The sequence below is a fragment of the Babjeviella inositovora genome (genome assembly GCF_001661335.1).
Source record: "Babjeviella inositovora NRRL Y-12698 unplaced genomic scaffold BABINscaffold_10, whole genome shotgun sequence".
Lineage (NCBI taxonomy): Eukaryota > Fungi > Ascomycota > Pichiomycetes > Serinales > Babjeviella > Babjeviella inositovora.
The window spans coordinates 64,210-85,712 of record NW_017566847.1 but is presented as its reverse complement, the minus strand read 5'-3'; the positions used below and the strand labels follow the sequence as shown (position 1 = coordinate 85,712).

The 21,503-nt window shown below is 49.1% G+C and overlaps 10 protein-coding genes across 10 annotated transcripts; 5 read left to right on the top strand and 5 right to left on the bottom strand.

Moving 5' to 3' along the window:
* Positions 1–208: 208 nt before the first annotated feature.
* Positions 209–1,496, top strand: BABINDRAFT_162629 (PQ-loop repeat-containing protein). The gene is made up of 2 exons (XM_019129450.1): positions 209–569; positions 616–1,496. The coding sequence occupies exons 1-2, from the start codon at positions 436–438 to the stop codon at positions 1,412–1,414; spliced, it is 933 nt and encodes a 310-aa protein (XP_018983720.1). The 5' UTR covers positions 209–435; the 3' UTR covers positions 1,415–1,496.
* A 644-nt stretch (positions 1,497–2,140) lies between these two features.
* ANP1 (Anp1p) lies at positions 2,141–3,943 on the top strand. The gene is made up of 2 exons (XM_019129449.1): positions 2,141–2,413; positions 2,650–3,943. The coding sequence occupies exons 1-2, from the start codon at positions 2,400–2,402 to the stop codon at positions 3,935–3,937; spliced, it is 1,302 nt and encodes a 433-aa protein (XP_018983719.1). The 5' UTR covers positions 2,141–2,399; the 3' UTR covers positions 3,938–3,943.
* A 777-nt stretch (positions 3,944–4,720) lies between these two features.
* Positions 4,721–5,098, top strand: BABINDRAFT_39270 (uncharacterized protein; the record flags this gene model as incomplete). The annotated part of the gene is made up of 1 exon (XM_019131917.1): positions 4,721–5,098. A coding segment is annotated over one exon (378 nt), but the record flags the coding sequence as incomplete, so codon positions are not given.
* A 723-nt stretch (positions 5,099–5,821) lies between these two features.
* BABINDRAFT_39224 (uncharacterized protein) lies at positions 5,822–6,190 on the bottom strand (the record flags this gene model as incomplete). The annotated part of the gene is made up of 1 exon (XM_019131916.1): positions 5,822–6,190. The coding sequence occupies one exon, from the start codon at positions 6,188–6,190 to the stop codon at positions 5,822–5,824; it is 369 nt and encodes a 122-aa protein (XP_018983717.1).
* A 219-nt stretch (positions 6,191–6,409) lies between these two features.
* BABINDRAFT_162625 (uncharacterized protein) lies at positions 6,410–9,428 on the bottom strand. Its single transcript, XM_019129448.1, has one exon. It carries the CDS (start codon positions 9,163–9,165, stop codon positions 6,607–6,609), a length of 2,559 nt encoding a protein of 852 aa, XP_018983716.1. The 5' UTR covers positions 9,166–9,428; the 3' UTR covers positions 6,410–6,606.
* A 619-nt stretch (positions 9,429–10,047) lies between these two features.
* On the bottom strand, positions 10,048–11,533 carry GLY1 (Gly1p). The gene has a single exon (XM_019129447.1). It carries the CDS (start codon positions 11,351–11,353, stop codon positions 10,265–10,267), a length of 1,089 nt encoding a protein of 362 aa, XP_018983715.1. The 5' UTR covers positions 11,354–11,533; the 3' UTR covers positions 10,048–10,264.
* A 1,346-nt stretch (positions 11,534–12,879) lies between these two features.
* On the bottom strand, positions 12,880–13,257 carry BABINDRAFT_162623 (uncharacterized protein). Its single transcript, XM_019129446.1, has one exon. The coding sequence runs from the start codon at positions 13,229–13,231 to the stop codon at positions 12,938–12,940; it is 294 nt and encodes a 97-aa protein (XP_018983714.1). The 5' UTR covers positions 13,232–13,257; the 3' UTR covers positions 12,880–12,937.
* A 635-nt stretch (positions 13,258–13,892) lies between these two features.
* BABINDRAFT_162622 (uncharacterized protein) lies at positions 13,893–14,601 on the top strand (the record flags this gene model as incomplete). Its single annotated transcript, XM_019129445.1, has 1 exon — positions 13,893–14,601. A coding segment is annotated over exon 1 (214 nt), but the record flags the coding sequence as incomplete, so codon positions are not given.
* A 114-nt stretch (positions 14,602–14,715) lies between these two features.
* BABINDRAFT_162621 (uncharacterized protein) lies at positions 14,716–17,987 on the top strand. The gene has a single exon (XM_019129444.1). It carries the CDS (start codon positions 14,807–14,809, stop codon positions 17,975–17,977), a length of 3,171 nt encoding a protein of 1,056 aa, XP_018983712.1. The 5' UTR covers positions 14,716–14,806; the 3' UTR covers positions 17,978–17,987.
* A 195-nt stretch (positions 17,988–18,182) lies between these two features.
* Positions 18,183–21,319, bottom strand: BABINDRAFT_162620 (uncharacterized protein). The gene has a single exon (XM_019129443.1). It carries the CDS (start codon positions 20,948–20,950, stop codon positions 18,299–18,301), a length of 2,652 nt encoding a protein of 883 aa, XP_018983711.1. The 5' UTR covers positions 20,951–21,319; the 3' UTR covers positions 18,183–18,298.
* Between the last annotated feature and the right edge of the window lie 184 nt (positions 21,320–21,503).

The window sequence follows — 21,503 nt, the reverse complement described above, 5'->3', positions numbered from 1 at the left end:
CACAATCGATTACGCTAAGGGGAATTATTCCCACTATTTATACATCCAGTAACACCAGAAGTTAAATATAACCAAACTCTCTCCTCTACCTGTTGTTGGGCGAGACCCAACACTCGCTCACAGCTCACTCCGCTGCCATTCCCTACGGAGAAGCCTCTCAACGGCTTGCACCAAAGAGTACATATGGCCTCTATGCCGGACAGAAGCAAGTTTTTCTTAGGCCGCGTGACACCGATAGGCGACGATAGCGTACCAACAGTGACAAGCAGGGCGAAAAAGTCGCCGGAGTTGGGGGCCAGTTATCAGTGCAGTTTAATCCCTCTAGTACATGCAAACACGCTTTTTTCCTTTTCAATTAGGTACAAACCTTGCTCTATATACCTTGCCCGTTTAGCCAGTGTCATCCATTTATACACACGGCATCTACCCTTAAACATGAGCTACTTCATTGACTTACTAAACCATCCAGTGGTAGACATGGCAGTTTCTAATGTCACCCTTCCAGCTGATCCCGGCCCGGTCACGTCACCCTTGAGGCTTGCCTTATCTGGTGTGGCCGGTTCCACATCGTAAGTAGAACCACACTTCTTATCAAGCCAAACACTAACCCTTTAGTCTTGCATGCTGGATCGTTTTGCTTCTTCCGCAGTTGATCGAGCAATGGCGGTTGAAGTCCGCCGAGGGGATTTCGTTGCAGTTTTTGCTGCTCTGGTTCCTTGGTGACGTTTTCAACTTGGGAGGTGCTCTTTGGGCGAACCTTTTACCGCAAGTGGTTTTCTTAGCCATCTGGTACTGCATTGCCGACTTTCTTTCCCTCTTCTCTTACTTCTACTACACCAAAATCTATCCTAAGCACCACAGGAAACACACACATGGCGCTCATGACACCACACCATTGATCGGTGAAGAGAGGAGACGCTCAAGCGGCCGCCGTAGAAGATCCTCCACGTTGGAAGCCACCGTCACCGAAAATAACTCTGTATTTCTCAACTACATATTGCCAGTTTTGTTTGTCTGTGGCGCTGGTGTTTTTGGCTACTATATCTCCGGCTCGCAGTCCCACAGCGACGTGCCTGCGCCTGAACCATCCCCACACGACAAGATTGCCATGGGGCCACAGGTGATGGGCTACTTGTCTGCTGCGCTCTACTTGGGGGCCAGGATCCCGCAGATCTGGCAGAATTACAAGAAGAAGTCCGTTCACGGGTTGAGCTTGCTCTTCTTCATCTTTTCCGTGTTCGGTAATCTCACCTACGGTGCCCAAATTCTCTTGTACAGAAGCGACTCTGAGTACGTGTTGTTGAACTTGAGCTGGCTTTTGGGGTCTATCGGGACAATTTTCCAGGACGGTTTCATCTTCATGCAATTCTATATGTACAGAGAAGATTCCAAGGAAGCTGTCATCGAAGAGTGACCCGGCTGCATTCATTGAACTCTCGTGCATTATCTCCATATTAATACTATACGTATATTAGAAATAGACTGTAAACAGATGTACTACTTACAACCCGCAAGCAAGTAATTATGCCAAGGGAGGCAACATGTCCTTATGCATTCTGTAAACCCAGACGATGGAGCTCTGTTACAGTTATGTATAAAATTGTTTTGCTCCAGATTCCATAAGCCTGAGGGGAATAATCACGAGAGTCACGTCTTATGACAGAGCTTCTGTTGTGAAAGGCACCGAGATAAGTGATGACCCAGAGATGCAAGGACCACCCTCGAAGACGTAATCGTAGACTCTACAAGTGACGCAGGTTTAAATAAATTTAGGAGCCAAGACACATCTGGGGAAAAACACCAGTGCTAAATATACCCCGGAGATAAACACCGTAGCACAACGTCAACGTTTATCAAATAAAAACAATAACAACGAGAAAACCCGCGCAGATCGCTCCACGTACCGCAGCCATGGGTCTATTAATAGTGCCTTGCAGCCATCATGCCGCTTTCTCTCGAAAGTCCTGCGCGCACACAGAGGTTTTTCCCTTAATCTCCCCCTTACGGAAAGCTGGTAATTCCCGTTACCCGGCTGAGATCACCACACCGGCGCATCTCATGTGTGCAGGTGGCCCTGAGTGCATCACCACGTACTACGAAAAGCTAGCAAGAAAAATAGTTTGTGAAAAGCGGTGAGATCGCTAGACAGTGGCATACGAAGGTCTGCTTAACCATTCACGTGCACAGTACCAATCTACCGTATACATCTGTTGCTTGCTTTTCTGGTCCATTGTTTTTTCCAGTCACTTGTGCATCTTACGCCGGTACCCAATTGCTGATCTAGAAACCACCTGTGTTTGCCTGTCACGTTCCTTTCCGTGTATAGTCACCACCCAGACAGAGTACTGCGCCTGGAATAGACCCAGAACTGAACCCGTGGCGCTTAACCATTCACAAGCATGACTAACTTTAGGTATGTATCTCCATTATTGACCTGAAATGATTTGAGAGTGGATTTGCGGTGTACCGTGACCTGGTGCAATTTGATGAACGTTGCATTGGCCTGCAACCTGCTTAGCAGCTAGTTTACGGATCATTCCGTGGCTGACTTTGCGGCTTGTATCGCGGCATGGTTTACAGATCACTACCTTGCACCGTTATATCTGTCGCCTCAGACACCCCTTTTACTCCAGCTTACTAACCCTGCAGTCCCAAATCCCGATCGAACCTCTGGAGAGGCCCGGTATATCTCTCTCTCCTTTCGCTCGGTGCCCTACTATTTTTCATCTACCAGAAGCTCGCCTCTGGCCGCTACACCCCTAACTTTGCTGCCCACGAGGGCGTTGAGTTCTACGACTTGCTAGACTCCGTCGGTTCTGACGACGGCTGGCAGCGCGAGGAACGTGTGCTTTTTTGTGTGCCTCTCAGAGACGCCGAGGCCCATTTGTCCATGTTCTTCGGACACATGCGCAACTTGACCTACCCGCATCACCTCATCGATTTGGCCTTCTTGGTTTCTGACTCTTCCGATGACACCATGGGTGCGTTGAAGCGTAACCTCCAGGCCGTACAGACCGACAAGGATAGCCGTTTGCATTTCGGGGAGATTGAGATCTTTGAGAAGGATTTTGGCCAGTCCATCGGCCAGGGTTTCTCCGACAGACATGGTTTCGCGGCCCAGGGCCCGAGACGTAAGTTGATGGCGCGCGCCAGAAACTGGTTGTGGTCCGTTTCCGTGAAGCCGCAGCACTCTTGGGTCTACTGGAGAGACATTGATGTGGAAACTGTGCCGCCAACCGTGTTGGAAGACTTGATGCACCACGGCAAGGATGTCATCGTGCCGAACGTGTGGAGGCCGTTGCCAGACTGGTTGGGCAACCAACAACCATACGACTTGAACTCGTGGCAGGAGTCTGACGGTGGGCTTGCTTTGGCCAACACCTTGGATGAAGATGCGGTGATTGTCGAAGGCTATGTCGAATACGCCACCTGGAGACCGCACTTGGCGTACTTGCGTGACCCTTACGGCGACCCAGAAGTGGAGATGGAGTTGGATGGGATCGGTGGTGTGTCCATCTTGGCCCGTGCTGCTGTTTTCCGCTCCGGCTCGCATTTCCCTGCCTTTTCGTTTGAGAAGCACGCCGAAACCGAGGCGTTCGGAAAGATGTGCAAGCGTATGGGCTTTTCCGTCATCGGGTTGCCCCACTACGTCATCTGGCACATCTACGAGCCGTCGTCCGACGACTTGAAGCATATGGAGTGGATGGCCCAGGAGGAGGTCAGACAGGAGGAGGAGAAGAAGTCCAAGGAGTTGTACGCGAAGGTCTGGGGTTCTGGCTTCGAAGACGCCAAGGATGAGTGGGAGAAGGAGAAGAATAAGATCTTGCGTAACGCCGACTTTGCCGACAGAAAGAAAATTGTCGTAGATTGGAGTGGAGCTGACGATTTCCCGGAACAGCCTCCGGGTAAGTTGGCAGGGTTTGACCCCAAGGCGTAGATCCCCATTTCTTGAACCATCACTTATCCATACATTCCATTCATACCTCCAACTTCCTTGGATTGCTTTGCGTTTTATTCATCATTATTTTTTCAAATTTCTGCCCTCTTTCACTGTATATTACTCTTAATCAAATTCCGTATAGACCTGGATGTAAGGACTAAAATCAGAGACGAGGAAATTCTCTACCAGAGGCATGAATCGAGAGGGAAACAAACTATATCGGACACAGCTATTTGGATCTATAACAAGTAATACGGATTAGATATCTGTATAACCATATCAATCGGAAGAAAAAAGGCACCATCAGCCTTGAGGCTTGTCAAGAGCAGACACAGTTGTAGAAAGTCCGTCTCTACCGTAAATATCCCTATAATTTAACTCATTTCGTTACCGGTTCCATCAGCATTTTTTTCATCTTGAACAGAAACAAGAAGCACTATCCTATACAGCCCTCGTGACTCCTACTTATATCATCCTGCATATAATCATTGACACCGATCCTACGAGTCTATCGACCTTAACAAGTCCATCAGGCACCAAAGGGGATGATGAAAACCACCACCACTTTCGTGTACGCCTCACCTGCTCCGTCCGACCAACGTAATAGCACAGAACGCGTTTACCCTTCATCCATATCCACAACCCATGCATACACCGATCTTCTTTGTGTCTCTAATCACACGCGACGTACGTATCCATACCTTTATCACAGTGCAAGACTAACTTCCTTTTCAGAACCGTCCTTTGTATATCCAACCCTTCACTCCATCCCCAGAGGGTGATTCCCCTAGCGATTTGACCCAGGACTCGCCCGCCAATGGGCTTCTCAAGTACAACTTCCTCAGCCACATGGCGTTAGACTCGTTTCTCCTGCCATTTTATGATTCCCAGAAGGGCTCGTCGCTTTTTTTTATCCAGGACAGTATCGCCGTTTACGGTTATGAAACTAACACGGGGTTGAAAATCGTGGTGGGGACGTCCACCAGAGACAGCGTTGGTGAGGCGTTGAGGCCCGTCTTTCAGCAGATCCACAAGGTGTATATCCGGCTCATGTGCAACCCGTTCCAGAGTATTACGGATGAACAGACGCTAAGCGACAATAAGCGGATGCAGTCGAGCATCATGGGGATTGTTGACACGTGGAACAACGCCCAATAGAGGGGAAGACGTTCATGGTCTGCGGGCCCAGGATATAACCAGAACCTAGGAGTCAATCGTCATGGATGATGTCCATTGTGAGGGGGTTTCATCTGGGCGTTACAGTTAAGCTACCAAACGAAAGTACGTGCTGTATGCTATGGCCAGTCAATTACGTAGATGGACAATTGATAAACCGTTGAAAAAAAAAAAAGATTAGACGTGGTAAAATATGAGCGCAGTATATCGCTCTGGCGGGATAGCTTTATACCATGTGATGATTTCCTGTTCTGATCTAAGGGGCTTTCAGATATGATGTGATAATTTGCTACTATGTTCATCAAGTGGCTACATCTGATATCCATTGGAGCTAAAGGACGAGGGACCGCAGAACAGGGAAATATCGAGGCTAATAGAGGTGGAATGAATTGCTGATTTCTGACCAACATATCATAATACAGATCTACATGGTGTATTGGCCGCGATACTTTGTTCATTACTGGGTAGATACGAACCTTTCGAAATTGTGATTTCAAGATCTCACTCATTTATCCGTCTGAGGGTTAGCCAGAAGATCTGGCGCTACAATATAGCCATATTTCGTTGACAAACAGTCTTAAACATTATCATGGTGAATCGTTTCCCTGTGTAGATAAATACGTTGTCACAATTTTTACTTACTAAAGATCTGCCTCTACCTAGACACATATTCGCTTGTCATAGTTATCAGTGACAAGTGGGTTCCTAACGCAAAATAACGTTGGCAGCTCTCAACTCTAAATATTGCTGATCCACACCAGGAGCAATGTTTCGAATAAGCTCAAACACCTCAGCGTCGTAGTATCGCAAGTTGCTGCCTGGAGCCTTGTACGTGGTAGGCAAGCCAGTAATGTCACAATACACCTTCAGCGGTCTCAAGGACGGCGGCGCTTCTACTGAGAAGTATGTGACAGGATCGTTCGCCAATGGCGGTTCATGGGTGTTCAAGCGCTTCTGTTCGTCAGAGAGCAACTGCTTCAACGGCTTGTGACGGCGGTTGGGGGCTTTCCAGGTGGGTGACTTGAAGCTGTGTGGTTTCGTCGTAAGGTATGATATTTCGTTCATGTCTGGCATTGCGAATGAGGAAGGAAAAATCGGTTGTGCTGAGATAAGAATGACGAAGGGACTAAGGATGGTTGTGGCGATTTCTTTTAGGCGATGATTTTCGGTATCGTTTTTAGTTTAGCGTCCGACGCGCTTGCATGTAGAAGTGCAAGGTCGCGAGAAAATACAATTTAATTGTGTACGGAAGACATAGGCCAGATACTCAGATTCGTGTCTATTGGTGACAGTGATCGATGTATATAAGAACCAGGAGTACTACAGAATTCTTTAACCGTGGTTCTATGTTGCATGTGACGAAACCTCACCCGCGGGTCTAAATAAAGCAACGCGGTATTGCAAGTCATTATTTTAGCAACTGAAAAATACCATTTCACCTTTTACCATAATAGCTTTCACCCAAGTATAAAACAGGAGGGTTAACCGGCTTAGATCATCTGAAAGGTATCCCCCACCTTAATATCAAACCTCCCACCTTTAACATAATCGACATTCAAGCCGAAGTAAATCTTATAGTTCTGCTTCCGGAACTTGCTAAGCTCCAAATAGACCGAGATGTCACGTGAACCAGTTTCCGGGTCAATCGTAATCATGTGGCACCGGTCACACCTGTCCAGCACCCTCAATGTCACATAATCACGCTTACGGGTGCCTGGAAGTACTAGCTCCGTCCATAAGTCCTCTTCGAACGGAATCAAAGACGGGGAGTCAACAATGATGTTGGAACGGAATACCGCAGGGTTAACGTTCGGCTTTGCTTCACCTTGATGCCGTCTCATTTCCTGCGAAACACAATCAAGCGATTTCTGTGAGGCTACCATAAATCCCGACTTGTTCTGAATCGACAGGGAAGTTGTCGATTTGGCGAGGTGCACATGTGGAGTTTCCAACACCGTTTGCAAGAATTGGTCCACCTCTTTGTCGTGGATACACTGATAACCGACAGTGGGCGTGATATAGTCAACGAGTTTTCCTTGGTACTTTTCCTGGAACTGCTCGTCCACCAAAGGAATTTCGGTGGATAGACATTCTCCACCTGGAGATGTATATTCCAACCTCAAAACGGATTCATCAATCGTCGGCTTTATGCGCACCATCCGTTTGTTGTTTTTCAATTTTAGCGGCGAGAGCAGCTGATCAAGCAAGCAAAACATTCTGTCATACTCCAAACCGGCACCGCTGGCCTTCCAGGTGACATTCTGCGGGATATCATAACCAGCGCATGATTTAACAGGGTAAATGGTCAATTTGGTGACCGAAACGAATCCGCTGGTCGCCTGAAGTTCACCAAGCAGATCTTTGCACGAGAGCAGACTGGTGGAGCTGCTTGATCTCTCATCGTAAGAGTACCCAGGACTGTCTGAGCACCGGGGCCATGCTTCGGGCTCCAGTAAACAATCTTCTTTCTCCAAAATCATTCGTGCTTCATTCTTCGGCGCGTGACAGTTTGACAAAGCTATGCATTTGTCTCCAAATACAGCGAGACAGCTTCGTTTGTCCGCGGGGGTTTCTGTTTGACAGGGAGGTGTAATTTTCTGAGCCTCTTCCATCGAATCACTCAAAAACCCTTTAATTTCCCGCACAAACACATCCACTTCCTCCACGCAGCTCATAGCCCCAAAGCTTACCCTCACGACTCCCGTGACCTTCCCTTCAACTATATCCATAGCGTCACCGCATTTATGGCCCTTTTCACAAAATCCGTGTAGATCTTGAGCCGTAAGACCAAGCCATTGACAGGAGCCACCGATGTTACACATCGTTCCCACACGAACGGAGATGTCTTTGAGGGAAATTAATTGGTTGAAGGCATAATATCCCAATCTGTTGCCGTCTTTACCAAGCAACAGCATGGCAATTATTGGCCCACGATTTGACGTGGTTGTAACCATATCCACCATGGGGCGTGCATCGCTGTATCTCAAGCTTTGGAGCCTTTGCATGGCATACGCCGTGATGGCCAGAACATGCAAAGAAATTTTCTTGAATGAGCCAAAGATCTCAAAGTGTGATTTGATGGCAATGTGTAGCTGTGAAATGGTATGAATCGGGATTGTGCCGTCCGAAAGACATTCGCTGTTAAAGGATACCAGATTAGAAAGAGAGGGGTGCACTGGAGAGGAATCCTTAGGAATCTCCGAGGTGCACTTGCTTGATGTAACCATATACCCCTTTCTCTGCACAACGGAATCAAAGGGAGAAACCATATCCACAGTTCCACCCCCAAAGTACCGCCGGCCCCGGAAAACCTGGGCCGCGGCAGACTTTCGATAGATCAACGCCCCAATGTCAGGGTACCCGAATATCTTGTAGAAGGAGCATACGATAAAGTCGGGCGATTCAGAGGTTAACTTTGGTGGAGAAGTGGTACACAACGAGGATGCATCAAATAGCGTAAAACAGCCTTTTAAAGCTTTGAACATTGTGTTCCATTCGTCCATGGGGAATCTTTGGCCGTTGAAGTTGGACTGACCTGTCCAAGAGACCAATAATGGGGAGCTGCCCTGGGAGTCATAGTTTTGGGTTACATTTCCAGGGACCTTGAAACACGACCAGGAGGATGAACACTCCCTAGCACCAATCAACGAGGTGTGTGAGTCAATGCTGTAAGCATAATCCCAACCCAGAGATGCGCGACCAAACGTATCCGACATCCCCTCCACTACCAACTTAACGCCAGCAGTGGCATTGCTCACAAACACCAAGTCGTAGTCATCAGACGCACCAAACAAGTCACATAGTACTTGCTGTTTGGTAGCCTTGATCAAGTCGGTACTGCACAGGGAATGGGTGTTTCCTAAAAGATGCTGGTTGTGGAGCAAGAACTCCGAGGATTGGTGGATAAGGGTAGATGAGTAGAGGGTCATGCCTGCATGATCGAGGTAGCACCGGGAGGGTGTGATCTGGGGGTAGTGTTCGGATCTGATAGCGTGTATATCGTGGTTGTAACCACTGAGAGTATCCAGGAATGTGTTCGAGTCTGGCATTGCGATATTGAACTATCAAAGGGTTAGGCTATCTGTTGATGCCGTTACGTAACAGAAATGTACCGAGAACAGCAAGAGAAAGCTATAATTGAGTTTACTCGGGTCTAGGAACAGTGTCCCAAGATCAAACCTGGTTATGCCGTGATAAATGTTGCCTTTGATGGAATGCGGCAGGGATGCGATTCGGGTCGATGGTTGTAGAAACAGTCAAGGTGGGTCTCAGTAAGGAAGTCGTAGAGCTTTGAATAGATGGGTAGGGATAGAAGTAGTGTAAAGAGTAACCGGAGATAGCACAGTAATACCGTGTTTGCTTATCAAAAGGGTGTCTTCGTCCCTTCCCCAGAGGAGGAACGTAGAGGTGTGCACCTGCATTTCTCGATGCACTGAAACTAATCGTTATCGTGCCGCGGCATTCTCGGACAGGCCGCGTCATTCCAGGACAAGCGTATCGTAGCCGCGGCAGCACTTTTTCTCAGCCCTGAAGAGTACATTAACAGACACATCTGCAAGGTAAAGTCTGGTTTAATCTCGATAGTTTCTAGAAAATGTGAGGAATGTTATGCTGATCTGAAAGATACAAGCGTTTTAGCGAAAACGCCTGAAATTTCTAATCGCCCATCATCTGACAGATTGGTCGTATTGTGGAAGCATACCAAACTGACTACAGTATTGTTGTGTTTACTGATTGGGTGAATAAATGCGAATAAAAAGGGTGCTCTAAAGAGGATGCTCTAAAGAGGATGCTCTAAAGAGGATACTCTAAAGAGGGTGTGAGGAGGGTGTGAGGAGGGCTTGTATTCCATTATAAGGGGTACTTGAAAATTTAACAAGCCTTGGAGATCGACTGAAGCTAGCTTATACGGCCTAGCTATGAATGAGATCACATCATTAATTAAAGTGTATTATAATGATTCCCGTATTGAAAAATGAATATGCAAAAGATGAGAAGGGAACATATGTAGATTGTAAGTAAATGTACAATAAGTACACAAATGAGTTCTGTAGCACAAGAGAAAACACCAAAAGCAAGATAGAGGAACAAAAAAATATCAGGATAAGGCAACTACCCAGAAAGCCTCGATGGTTTCCTCTGGTCTACTTACTTGATATTGTAGAACTTGGAAATACCAGTGGCAATGTATGGATTCACCAAACTGTCTTCGTAGCACTCTTTCACGGCCTTCTTAACATTCTGCAAAGCTTCGTTGGAGTTCTGGAAGTGGAAAGCGATTCTAGAACCACCAATCTTCACATCATACTTAGTAGCTAACTGCGACAAGAGCTGACCGTTCATCTTTGACTTCTTGGTGTCAATAAACACAAAGTTCGTGTGGACAGGGGACTCCAACACAACCCCCAAGCTCTCGCAGTATTCACCGAGCTCCCTGGCCATGGCGTGGGAACGGTGAAGCTGCGGCAAGTTCTCGTCGATGGCAACAGACGCCATGGCCGCGATTATCCCAGCCTGTCTAATCCCACCACCGTTCTGCTTTTTGAAGTGGTTGGCTTTTTTGATGAAGGCAGCCTCACCGACAAGCACAGACCCAATTGGCGCACCGAGGGACTTGGACAAACAGAGAGAAACAGAGTCAAACAAAGAGCAGTACTCCGCCATAGAGATACCCGTGGCGATGTGTGCGTTCCACAAACGAGCACCATCACAGTGCAAAATAACCTGCTGGTCCTTGCACCAGGCGGAGATTCTTCTCAACTCCTCGATAGGGGTGACAATACCGTGCAAGGTCTGTTCCAAGGAAATAACCTTGGTGGGAGCTAAGTGGATGTCGCCGTCATCGGGAATGAAGTTTTCCACAATGTCTTCGAGGGTCAAGTAGTCACCGTTGGCTGGGTGGACTGGAGTGACCATAGCCTGGGACAAGGAGGCTACCCCACCGGCCTCTAAGCTGTAGACATGAGCACGATAGTCACAGAGAATGGAGTGTGGCGGCTGATACAAGTGAGTTCTGAGGGCAAGTTGGTTGGACAAGGTGCCGGAGACACAGAACAAACCGGCCGGTTTCCCAGTGAGGACAGCGAGCTTTTGTTCCAAGGCAATGGTGGAAGCATCCTCCTGGTAGACAGAATCACCCAAGGTGCAAGTGGTAGCGGCGGCGAGGACAGACGCCGTTGGCTGAGTGAACGTGTCACTTCTGAATTCGTTGTGGACTGGGGATAAAGCACCTGGCATCTTAAGTTGTGTTGATGCAAGACGTGAAAAGATGTGGCTAACTAAATACCAAAAATGTATGCAAATAGGGAGGTTGTGACTCCGGTGATGGAAAGATTCAGATTATAGGAACTAATCAGTTTATAAGCGAGCTGAAAGGAGGGGATCGGAACCACGATTGAAGGGGAAAAATTATTGTCACTGGAATAGACAGACTGTATACCGAACGGATTAGTCATTCGTCGACCGAGCACATTAAGGAATTTATCAGTGCATAAAAAGAAACGGGTTCAACGGTGGCTCTTAGTTTTGGTGTCAGCAGGCACAGATGCATGCGTCACATACTTTTCCGTCCAGAACCGTAAGTAAGACCGAATCTGGCAGGCCAGCATACAAAGCATGCATATTGGTGTTGACAGCCGGCTGTCATACCCGGCTGTCATAGTCACGGGCGTGCCGGATGTGCAGACCAATTGTCTCCTGGCATGCCCATGCCCGATCACACCCGAATATTCGACCCAATGTTTATCGACAAAGGTCACTCATCTTTTTGGAAGACTGGGGTAACTGCTATATCTGCTATATTGCGTGGCACCGCCGTATCTGGGGGGAGCTCTGCCATGGTTTAGTCCTTTTACCATTTGACGAGAAGGTGTTTGGCGACTAACTAGACATGCAAAGTGCATGAATTAGGTGGAGGTGCCGCACCACAAACGGCTGCGAACGGCGTCTGAAAAGAAAAAAAGTTTCAGTTTTGCTTGGCTCGCATCGTTTACGCCGCTTCCAGAGCGTATGCCAGAGTATCCTTTTCAGCGTGAGCGACGAGAGGAGACGGGGAAAGAGTGAGGATCAAAATGTATTCTCTCGCAAAGTATAATCTATTGCCGTTTCTGCAATCAATTACTGCTTCTGGAACCAATTACCGCTTCTAGAAAGGTGTGTTTGGTTCCAGGCTGCAAAAGCTAGTCCTAAAGGTTGGTGTGTTGACGCAGTAACCGTGGGTGAGCAGAAACAAGGTTGAACGATGCATGCTACAGCGTCCGTGCCATGGAGAAATACTTCCGATACTGCCTAAAGCATGCGTGTGCGATATCCAGTGTTGGGGAAGGCTTTGCTATCGCATATCCAAATAGGGCAGTATCTGCCAAGTACAATATATTTCTGAAAGCTTCCTTGGCCCTTAGGGAAACGATTAGATAAAATAGTGGTAATTGGGGATTAATGGAACATCCCCTCACATTTTCAGTATACGCGAAAAGATCAAGGGTCATTCCTTCCTGATTTTGTCGTAAAGCGGATGGCGGTTTGCCTCATGTTTCTTTCTAAATAGCAATTTATCTACCCCAGAATCCTGCAACCCCCCGAGTTTATAAAATTGTCAGTAAACTTCGATTTAGACATCTGTACTCAAAAATAATAGGACTGTTGGGCTCCAATGTTTTCGCGTGTATGTGATTTAATGCACGACCCTCAGTTCAAGATGCCGTACCATGCTAGTGAAACGTGCAGCGTCCTCGGATCCGGAACAAAAGCAGGGACTTCACAAGCCAGAAACCATAGGCTGAAAGATGCTAGAGTATCCACCGTCAATCTAATCTACCCCAGCTACAGAGCACGCCGCTGGGCAACTCTACAAGTCTCGCCGTACCAGGACTGATGAGTACGCGTATTGGGAGCTACTTCGAGGCGTGACCTCAAAGACAGGGATTGGCTTATTTCACAGGGACTACGGGTAGCCGCATGAGCTTTTGACGTGAAGGCTGACTCTTTCGCGCTGCTCAGCAACAGAAACAGAAGACTCGGAACAATCAAGACTCGGAATTGTAGACTCGGGGTAGTGAAACGCATAGTCCCTCTGATTTTGCGTTCTCGGTCAGTCATAAGAATCTTTGCTTCCATATATGGAGGGTCTAACTACACAGTGGGGTAATACTCGAAAAAGAAATTCCATTTAGCAGTAAGCTGGGGTCATACACGGCATTCGAGCGCAGAGAACCTGGTCTCTTTGGCTTATGCCTGTCAAGAGAAAGGGGTATGATCTGGCGGGAATTCTTCAATAAGAATGGCTGAATTGACTCATTCTAGTTGAGACTACTTGAAGTTTTGCGAAAGCCGGGGGTACGAAGAAACAAGAGAATCCGTGGCCAATCCCCAGAGCTGGTTGCGCTCAGAAGCATGGATTCGTATGTTTGTAAGCTAAAATATCTGCTCAGAATCTTAACACGGTTACAGTGTTTGAGTGCAAAAATGTCCTTGGTGAGTGTTTAGCAGTTGCAACTTGGCAATCCCTCTGTATCACGAAATAGACAAAGTTGGGGTCAACACAATTCTAATTGATCAGCCAACCATAAAAGATATTATTTCTCATAAATTGTTGCAATTCTATAAAAAAATAGAAGATGAGGTAAAATGGATTGGCGGGACTATAAATTATCCTCTACCTGTTAATGGGATCTGGCAAAAAGGGTATTCGGCCCAGTTTCTATATACTTGTACCAGTCTAACTCTTGCTGGATAAATATTCTTGAACTACAGGAAATTAAATACATAAACTTGGAGATGCGTATAACCGAGGACCCGACTAGAGTATCATCAACCCGGATAAGCAGTTGTGCGGATATGGCCTGACCTCCAATACAGACCAAGCTTATTTCCTATAAACGTCACAAGGTCAGCTGCACTTGTCACTTTCGATAGCTAAACACACCATAATAGCTTAGAATAGACTTTAACTATACAACTATGTGGAGTGATTTGGCCAAGACCATCCTGAATGGCCTCAGAAGGCATTGAAACTCAAGGAACTTGATGTTAGCAAGGTTTATTTTGCTCACTCAAAACGTGTGTATCACATATGTACAAGCTTCAACCTCACAACGGTGAACGTCTAGCAAAAACAAAACTCATGTGTCCAGGCTCAGATTCCGTTGCTCCATGGTTTACCGCTACACCGAAAAAAAAACAAAAAACAAAGACAATAACCACCTTGAGCATCCATCTTTGTTGGCTTAACGACGTCAGGTGTACACCAGACGACCAACAATCTCCAAGTCCTACTTTTTGGATAACTTGATCAGGTGGTTGTCCAAAAACACGCTAGTGGGCTTAGGGATACCTTGAGTCCACGTTGTACAGCTCTTAACGACATAGTGTATAAAGCAGGCCCGGTAGGCATCTGAAACTGACCAGCTTTAAGATCATATTCGACAAATTACCAGAACAGCTTCGTCTTCAATTACATACCGCCCGGGTAGCTCCAGGTCTTTACGACCCACCTGTACAGGATGTTTGCTTGCACAGGACACTTGCTTACGCAGGGCGTTTGCCTACTTGAACGTCTACCTATTTGATCGTTTGCCGGCACACGCCCGCGAAAAGCGACCAGGCGCTACAAAATATCAGACATAACCCCACCAAAAAAAACACAGCGACTTCACCACACAACCTCCCTTTCGTCACGTATACTAGCATTCGATGATTTTATCCTCGGTGCTCCCCGGGATTGCGCTCATCTGGCTTCTCAACCGGACGCTCCGCCTCTTTAAGCTCCCACTCGATAGCCTCGTGAAGTCGCTCAACATTGAGATCCCCAAGATCCCCATCCTCTCCATTGATAACGTCACGGAATCCTCGCTTGTGCTTCACTGGGATAACATGGACAAAAACCACCACTACGGCGTGTATCTCAACGGGATGGAGGTGGCCGTGACGGACGCGACGAACATCACATTGAACGGCCTCAGCGCCGCAACGGTATACCAGATCGACATCTTTGCGATCAATCCGGCGCAGTACAAGTCGAAATCGACGCCTAAGTTCATCAAAACATTGCCGGCGGGGATCCGCGGCGTACTCAACAAGTCGCCCCGCGAGCTTCTCCTCGGATTGGCTACCAGCGACGACATCCAGATCCGCGCTGAATCCACCAAGAAACCCAAGGGAAGATCACGTGCAAACACCTTTGAAGCGGTGCAGTTCACGCCGATGCTGAAGACGAGCTCTTTTTCCGTGACCAACCCTGGGACCCAGACGCCAGACAGCAGTTCCCTGACAAACCTCGCAGACTTAAACGAGATGGTGATCAAGCAGATTGTCGATATCGAGGAACTCAGATACCTACTAGAGAGGGGCCAGGAAGAGCTCCGCACGGTGTTGTCGCAGAACCAGCAGGCGCTCGAGGATTTCAAGGAGCAGCACGCGAACCTCAAAAACGACCGCGACACGCTCCGCGAGCGCAAGAAGATCGAGGACGATAATCGTGCTGCCATCAAACTGGAAGTCAAGTGGCTCGATGAAACCCGGCAGCAGTTGGCAATCAAGAAGGAGAAGGCCACGGGGAAGTTGAAGCTCCGCCGCGAGAAAATCGGCAAGATGCAGCAGGACTTGGTTGACTGGCGGCGCGAGGTCGACATGCTCACCGCCCGTAAGGAGACAGTCCTGGGTAGCGGTGAGGGCAGTGCGAAGCGCATCAAACACGCATACGAACAGCAGATCGTGGGACTCCAGGCGCAGATCCGCGACAAGCAGCAGGAGATCAACAAGGTGGAGGACGAATTCAAGAAGCTCTTGACGGAGAAGCGCCAGAAGGACGTGCTCAAAACCACGTTGATCCCGGTCTTTGAGGCCTTGAAGAAGGAGACGGATAAGTCGGGTATCTTGAACGGAAGCGGCGCCAAGGCACTTGCCACTCTCGCGGGCTCGCTCCCTGCCTGGTACGCCGACATCCAGAACGAGATCTCTGTTGATGCGCGCCTCGAGGCAGAGTGGAGGGCTGTCCAGCAGCGCGAGGTTGCCCATTACACCGAGGTTGTCGACTTTATTAACCGTATGGACCAACAGAAGGAGATGGAGAAGGTCGAGCTGCACAAGCGGTACTTGTCACGGACGTTCCCGCAGTACCTCCAGGACAACGCCTCGACCCCCGACGCCGCCAGCATCCCCTCTGCCCAGATGCACTATGACTACTCCATGTATGCGTCACCGATCCAGTCCAAAAGCTACTTGGCCAACTCGCCCGCCACGGGCAGCTTGCTCAACCCCACCTATGCTAGCCCGCCCTACAACATTTGGAACGTGCAGGATATGCCTGTCTCGCGCGAAGCCAATACTTCGGGGTACTCGTCATACTCCCCGCGCGTGCCTGCCACTGAGGACGACCTTGACCCGCCGTTGAGCACGTACGACATGGAGATGTTGCTCCCCGCATCGTTGATTGCAAGCGAGGAGTTGAACGAGACAACTCTCGACGACGTGAGAAACTACCGAAGCAGCTTCGGGAACGAGCTCAAGCCAACTTACGGATACAGCTATAACGGCGAAGGCCGCAACGGAGCACCCAGTGGTCCCACCTTTGTGTCATCGCCGGTCAACAGAGCGGTCAGTCCTGTGAGTGTCCCGAGCATGATACCGTCCAACCAGCTCGGCTTTTCCTCCTTGGTGCCCTCTCTCTCCAACGACTCGGCCTTCCACTCTGTCCAATCCTCCCAGCCATTACACAACTCGCCGTTTAGTGGCGACTACGACTCTCAGCGAAGACCCTCGTTCGGGGGCTTCATCAACCCGATGTCTATGCCTCAGCTGATCTCGCCTCCGTCCGACGGAATGGTCGTTCACCCCATCGACCAGCTGCAACAGCCCCACCAGTCCGCTTTCAGCCCCCGCAGATTGTCCAACGTGCTCGGATTCGGCAAGAAAAGCCACGAGAAGGACGCCAGTTTCCTCTCTCCCGACACCATGAACAACAAACACAGCAAGTTTTTCTTCTTTGACCGCAAGAAGAACGTAGACCAGGAGCCGGTGCCCGAGAGCCCTGAGATCATGCTCCGCAAACGTGGCGAGTCCATTGGCTCGGCCATCTCGGCTCCGTCCTTCAACGTTGATGTGTGGGGGGACAGCAGGGAGTTTTTGGAGATCCATAAGCGCAACGCCAGTGGGGTTTCGAGCCAGACCGCGGAAAAGGGAGACATCTTTCTCAAGGACGACGGCATGACGCAGTTTATGCCGAACTTGGTGATCAACAGACCCAAACAACGCAGCATCGAGGATAATCCGTTTGGTGTTGCTTCCAGCCCTGCCAGCGCCGCTCGCAGCGATTCGTCCCGGGTAACGGTTTCCAGCGACCACCAGCCAGTCGCCGATTCCTCTGACGAACACTCTGTGGTTAAATTGAAGTCGAACGAGGATGTTGTTGGGGCCAAGTCTTCGTTCTTTGTCAGACGCAAGTCGTTCCTTTCGTTCCCCTCCCCTTCCAAGACTGCCAAGGAAAAGGATAAGCCTACAGGCCTGAGTCCGGTTCTTGTGCCTGGCAATGCGTCCGACACGTCTTCCCACCTTATCAGCGATGATGTCATTAACGAGGATGAGACTGCAGATTTCAGCCATGGAAGCATCATCCCACCAGGAACCACTGTTGGCCGCAAAACCGGTTTATTCTCAATGAAGAAGCGCAAGTCGCTGTTGGCGTCGCAGGCCAGTAGTGCTTCGCAAGCGTCGGCCTCGGCCGTCACCGCCAGCATAAACTCCGCTGGAAGTGCCAGTGCAGTGGACTCCCAGTCGGGCAGATCCATCGTGAAGAGACTTAATCCGTTTGGAAAGAAGGACAAGGAGGAGAATCGTGAAGAGGAGGAAGAGGAAAAGGAGGATTAAGATATTAGAACCTGTATATATTGAATCGAAATTGAATAACATTAGATCCAGGATGTATGGACGACAAGAAATGTGGGGAAGGAGGTCATGGGGCTTCAGATATAACGTAATCGAGTTTTTGAAATGAGAGGAATTTGGTGTTCTGAGGTTCAGTAGCACATTATCAGCGGTATTTCTTCAACCTACATTTATTCCACATTACATAGAGGCTTATGGAATGAGTATTACTATATGTCTCACGGAACTACACTACGTTCGCTGTGACTATAATCCTCCGATTTAACGGAAGTTGGTAGGTTCTATATACCAAGGCACCTTGCTTTAGACAAAAAACTCGCCGGTGAAACTGCGACTTGGAACCACCTTGGGCTTGGGCTTGACAGCTGGCGGGACCTTCTTCATCGTCTCCACCTTCGCTTCAATTCCAGCTGGAAGCCTTCTCTTCGGCCCCTTCGTTCTGCTTTTCGTCATATGGGTAAGCCTTGGTGCCTGCTTTTTGAGTTCCCCACTAGACGAGGCCCTTCTAACACCCACAATCACTTCACTAGAGGCGGTTGGAAGCGTACTGGACCTTACAGGCGGGACTCTCACAAACAGTTCATCAAGCACAAGCTTTGGTGTGCTTGGATTGTAGGTGCGTGCCTTTAACTGGGCCTTCCAATCAACGTTGGCCAAACACGGGAGACGAATCCCCTCTATTGGAGCCTCTTTGGTTCCAACCAGCTCCTCTGTAGTCTTTTTCGGCAGTCTCTTCAAGCCTCGCAACTTTGTCAACGCCTCGGGAACTTCTTCTTCGGTCTTCTTCGTAGGTGAGGCAGGACGCAACTTCTCCATGACCTTGAACGCCTCTGGAAGATCCGGTTTAGGCTTAACCACCGGCTTTGCAGCCTTGAGCTTGTTAGCCCGCTCAATCGCTTCGGGCACGGCTGCTTCCTTACGAGCCACCGGTGGCGCAGGTTTCAACGACTGGTGACGCTGGAAGGCCTCGGGTTCCTCTACTGAAGGCTTCAGGATCGGCACGGCCGGCTTGAGGAACTGCCTCTGTTTTAACGCCTCTGGAAGCGAAACTTTGCGCTCCCCAGCGTCTCGGGATTCCCTAACCTTTTTCAAAACAAGCGGCGAGACAGGCCCTTCGGAGATGCTGGGGCTTCTATGGAGTCTTTCAGGCGACCGTAATCCCTGTCTCAACCGTTCATAATTCTCCTTAGCCTCAATCTCTACCTTGGCACTGAGCGAAGTGGGCTTGGCTGGTTTTAGTGGCACAAACTTCTTGACCACGGTTTCATCCATTTCCTCGTGCTCCACGTTCTTGTTGTTCATGGCGCTTGATAACCACGGGGCACCGGTGACCTTGTCTGTTGGATTGAAAGCTTTAATGACAGCAGGCGGGGCGGAGCCACTCGATGCTGGCGTTTTTGGAGTCGCCGATGTAGATGGCAACCGATGGGAGTACTCATGATTGAGGGATTTGTAAGAAGTTTGCTCGCCAAGCGTCGTGTGAACCTCCAGCTTCAACGGCGGAGCTCGGGCAGCAGCCGAGGCAAATATGGCCTGGGCCCGATTCGGCATCGGGACCAGACTGTCAAAGTCGTACATTGATTTGGAAGTAGAAAGACTCTCGAGAAGCCCCCTATCGCTAGGAGTGATCTTCTGGGGAGTGGATTCCACGACTTTGTGCAATGGGTTTTCATAGGAGAGCTGAACCAGCTTCAAGGGCGGGGCCCTAGCAGCAGAGGAGGCGTACATTGCCTGGGCCCGATTAGGCATGGGGGCGGGGCCGTTGGAGAAACTGGTGAAGCTGGAGTTGGAACGTGGCAGGTTTATAGCGGCAGCGCTGCCGAGCGTATCTTGATCCGTTTCCACTGGTTGAGGTTTTGAAGGCTTATCCACAGGGCGTTTTGGAGGCTTTTCTACTGTATGTGGTTTCGTGTCGTCCGCTTCGGTTACTCCGAGGTACTTTGCATCCAACTCGGCCCTCTCTCTTTTATACTCTTCCATCAACTGAGCCTTCGTCTTTGGTTCACCCTCTCGGCTTGGCTCATCATCTCGTTTATGAGATGCTGCACCATTTCCCCTTGTCTTTTCGCTTACCGAGAAATGCCGTGGCTTGGGCTTCGTTGGCGGCACCCTCTTTGCTTCCTCTCTGGCCACAGGGTTGACCAACTGAATGGAAAAGCTTGAGTCAGAATTTCTGGTCAGATTTTGGGAATCACTTCGGCTAGGGGTTCGTGATCTGTGCGACACGTCGTCTGGACGAACGTCAAATACCGGGTCGGCCCGCATAGTGGTCTTTCTCCCGAGTGAATGCGACTGCACAACATTGCTATACCGCAATGACTGACTGAACTCATCATAAGACGTGGTAGCAAGCGATTCCACGTCGTCTGGAGTAACATTGAAGGGATGGAGGGGGGGTTTCTTGTCAGCTGGCAGTGGGCCTGCCCTGATAGTTCGCTGTGAGGTGGTGTGTTCCATATATCCTGGGCGGTCTCTGACCGAGCCTTCGCGAGTCGAAGTGTATGAGTCACTGAGTTGTGCTAAATCACGCAACAAATCGGCGTTATTGGGGTTGACCAGATCATGGACATTCTTGGATGATGACACAGTGTTTGATCTGCCTATTGGGGTCTGTCCTTCCGGTGACCTAGACCCATATGATCTATTTTCACCATCATAATTCACAGGCGCACCTCCGTAAGACTGGGTAAATGACAGAGGCTCGACTGGGGGTTCAAGGCGTGGAGGATCAAGACGAACAGGCAAGGACGCCCTGAACGCGTCGTCTTGCACGCCCTTCTGGGTTCGGCGTGCAGGGGACGGCATGCGACGTCGCCTTTGCGGTGAAGTCATCTGCTCAATTTCCTGTTCCAACTGCAGCGTACGCAACTGGTCCTCGCGTGCCCTCTTATCGCTGAGCTCCTGGGCCCGCTTAAGAAAGTTCTGTACATTGACGTCTGACTGGAGATACGACATTGTGGGAGGGGAGGGGTATGGTAGCAGTAAGGGATGGGTAGCAATGACAGGAACGCTAGTTTCAGCCTTTGGTGGTCCCGTGGCGATGGTTCCGGGTGTTTATCTCATGCTAATTTGGCGTGATGATTTATGGAGAAAAGGTTGGCTACGGTGTGTTGATGCACGACCTTTCGGCATTCCCAAAGCGGAAACGTCGACGTCCTAATCTCGAAGGGGATAGAGGGGTGCATAAAATATGTTAGTATTGTGTTGGAATGTCAACTACGGATATACAGGGTCTTAAAGTATATCAGGACAAGTACCAAACGTTTGTTATTAATTTTTGTTTTGTTTGGACCGAAAACGAACTTTCCTTGAAGAGGGATGGATGGGTTTGAGACGATCAGACACTTTTGTCTTGACTGATCGTTCTCCTTGAACTAAAGCAGGATTTAATTGTGTCAAATTATTCCAGAACCATATTACGGACAGGCCTATCGGATTGCTCATTCTGGTTTCACGGACTTAACCCCTTTTAGGCTTCTCTCGGAGGTATCACGTGCAGTTAGTGAGG

Bases quoted from the DNA above. Each gene is read 5' to 3' on its own strand.
- BABINDRAFT_162629 (XM_019129450.1), top strand. From the start codon at position 436: ATGAGCTACTTCATTGACTTACTAAACCATCCAGTGGTAGACATGGCA. The intron at 570-615 runs GTAAGTAGAACC...CTAACCCTTTAG, and splicing joins GGTGTGGCCGGTTCCACATC to TCTTGCATGCTGGATCGTTT.
- BABINDRAFT_162625 (XM_019129448.1), bottom strand. From the start codon at position 9,165: ATGCCAGACTCGAACACATTCCTGGATACTCTCAGTGGTTACAACCAC.
- GLY1 (XM_019129447.1), bottom strand. From the start codon at position 11,353: ATGCCAGGTGCTTTATCCCCAGTCCACAACGAATTCAGAAGTGACACG.
- BABINDRAFT_162623 (XM_019129446.1), bottom strand. From the start codon at position 13,231: ATGGAAGCAAAGATTCTTATGACTGACCGAGAACGCAAAATCAGAGGG.
- BABINDRAFT_162621 (XM_019129444.1), top strand. From the start codon at position 14,807: ATGATTTTATCCTCGGTGCTCCCCGGGATTGCGCTCATCTGGCTTCTC.
- BABINDRAFT_162620 (XM_019129443.1), bottom strand. From the start codon at position 20,950: ATGTCGTATCTCCAGTCAGACGTCAATGTACAGAACTTTCTTAAGCGG.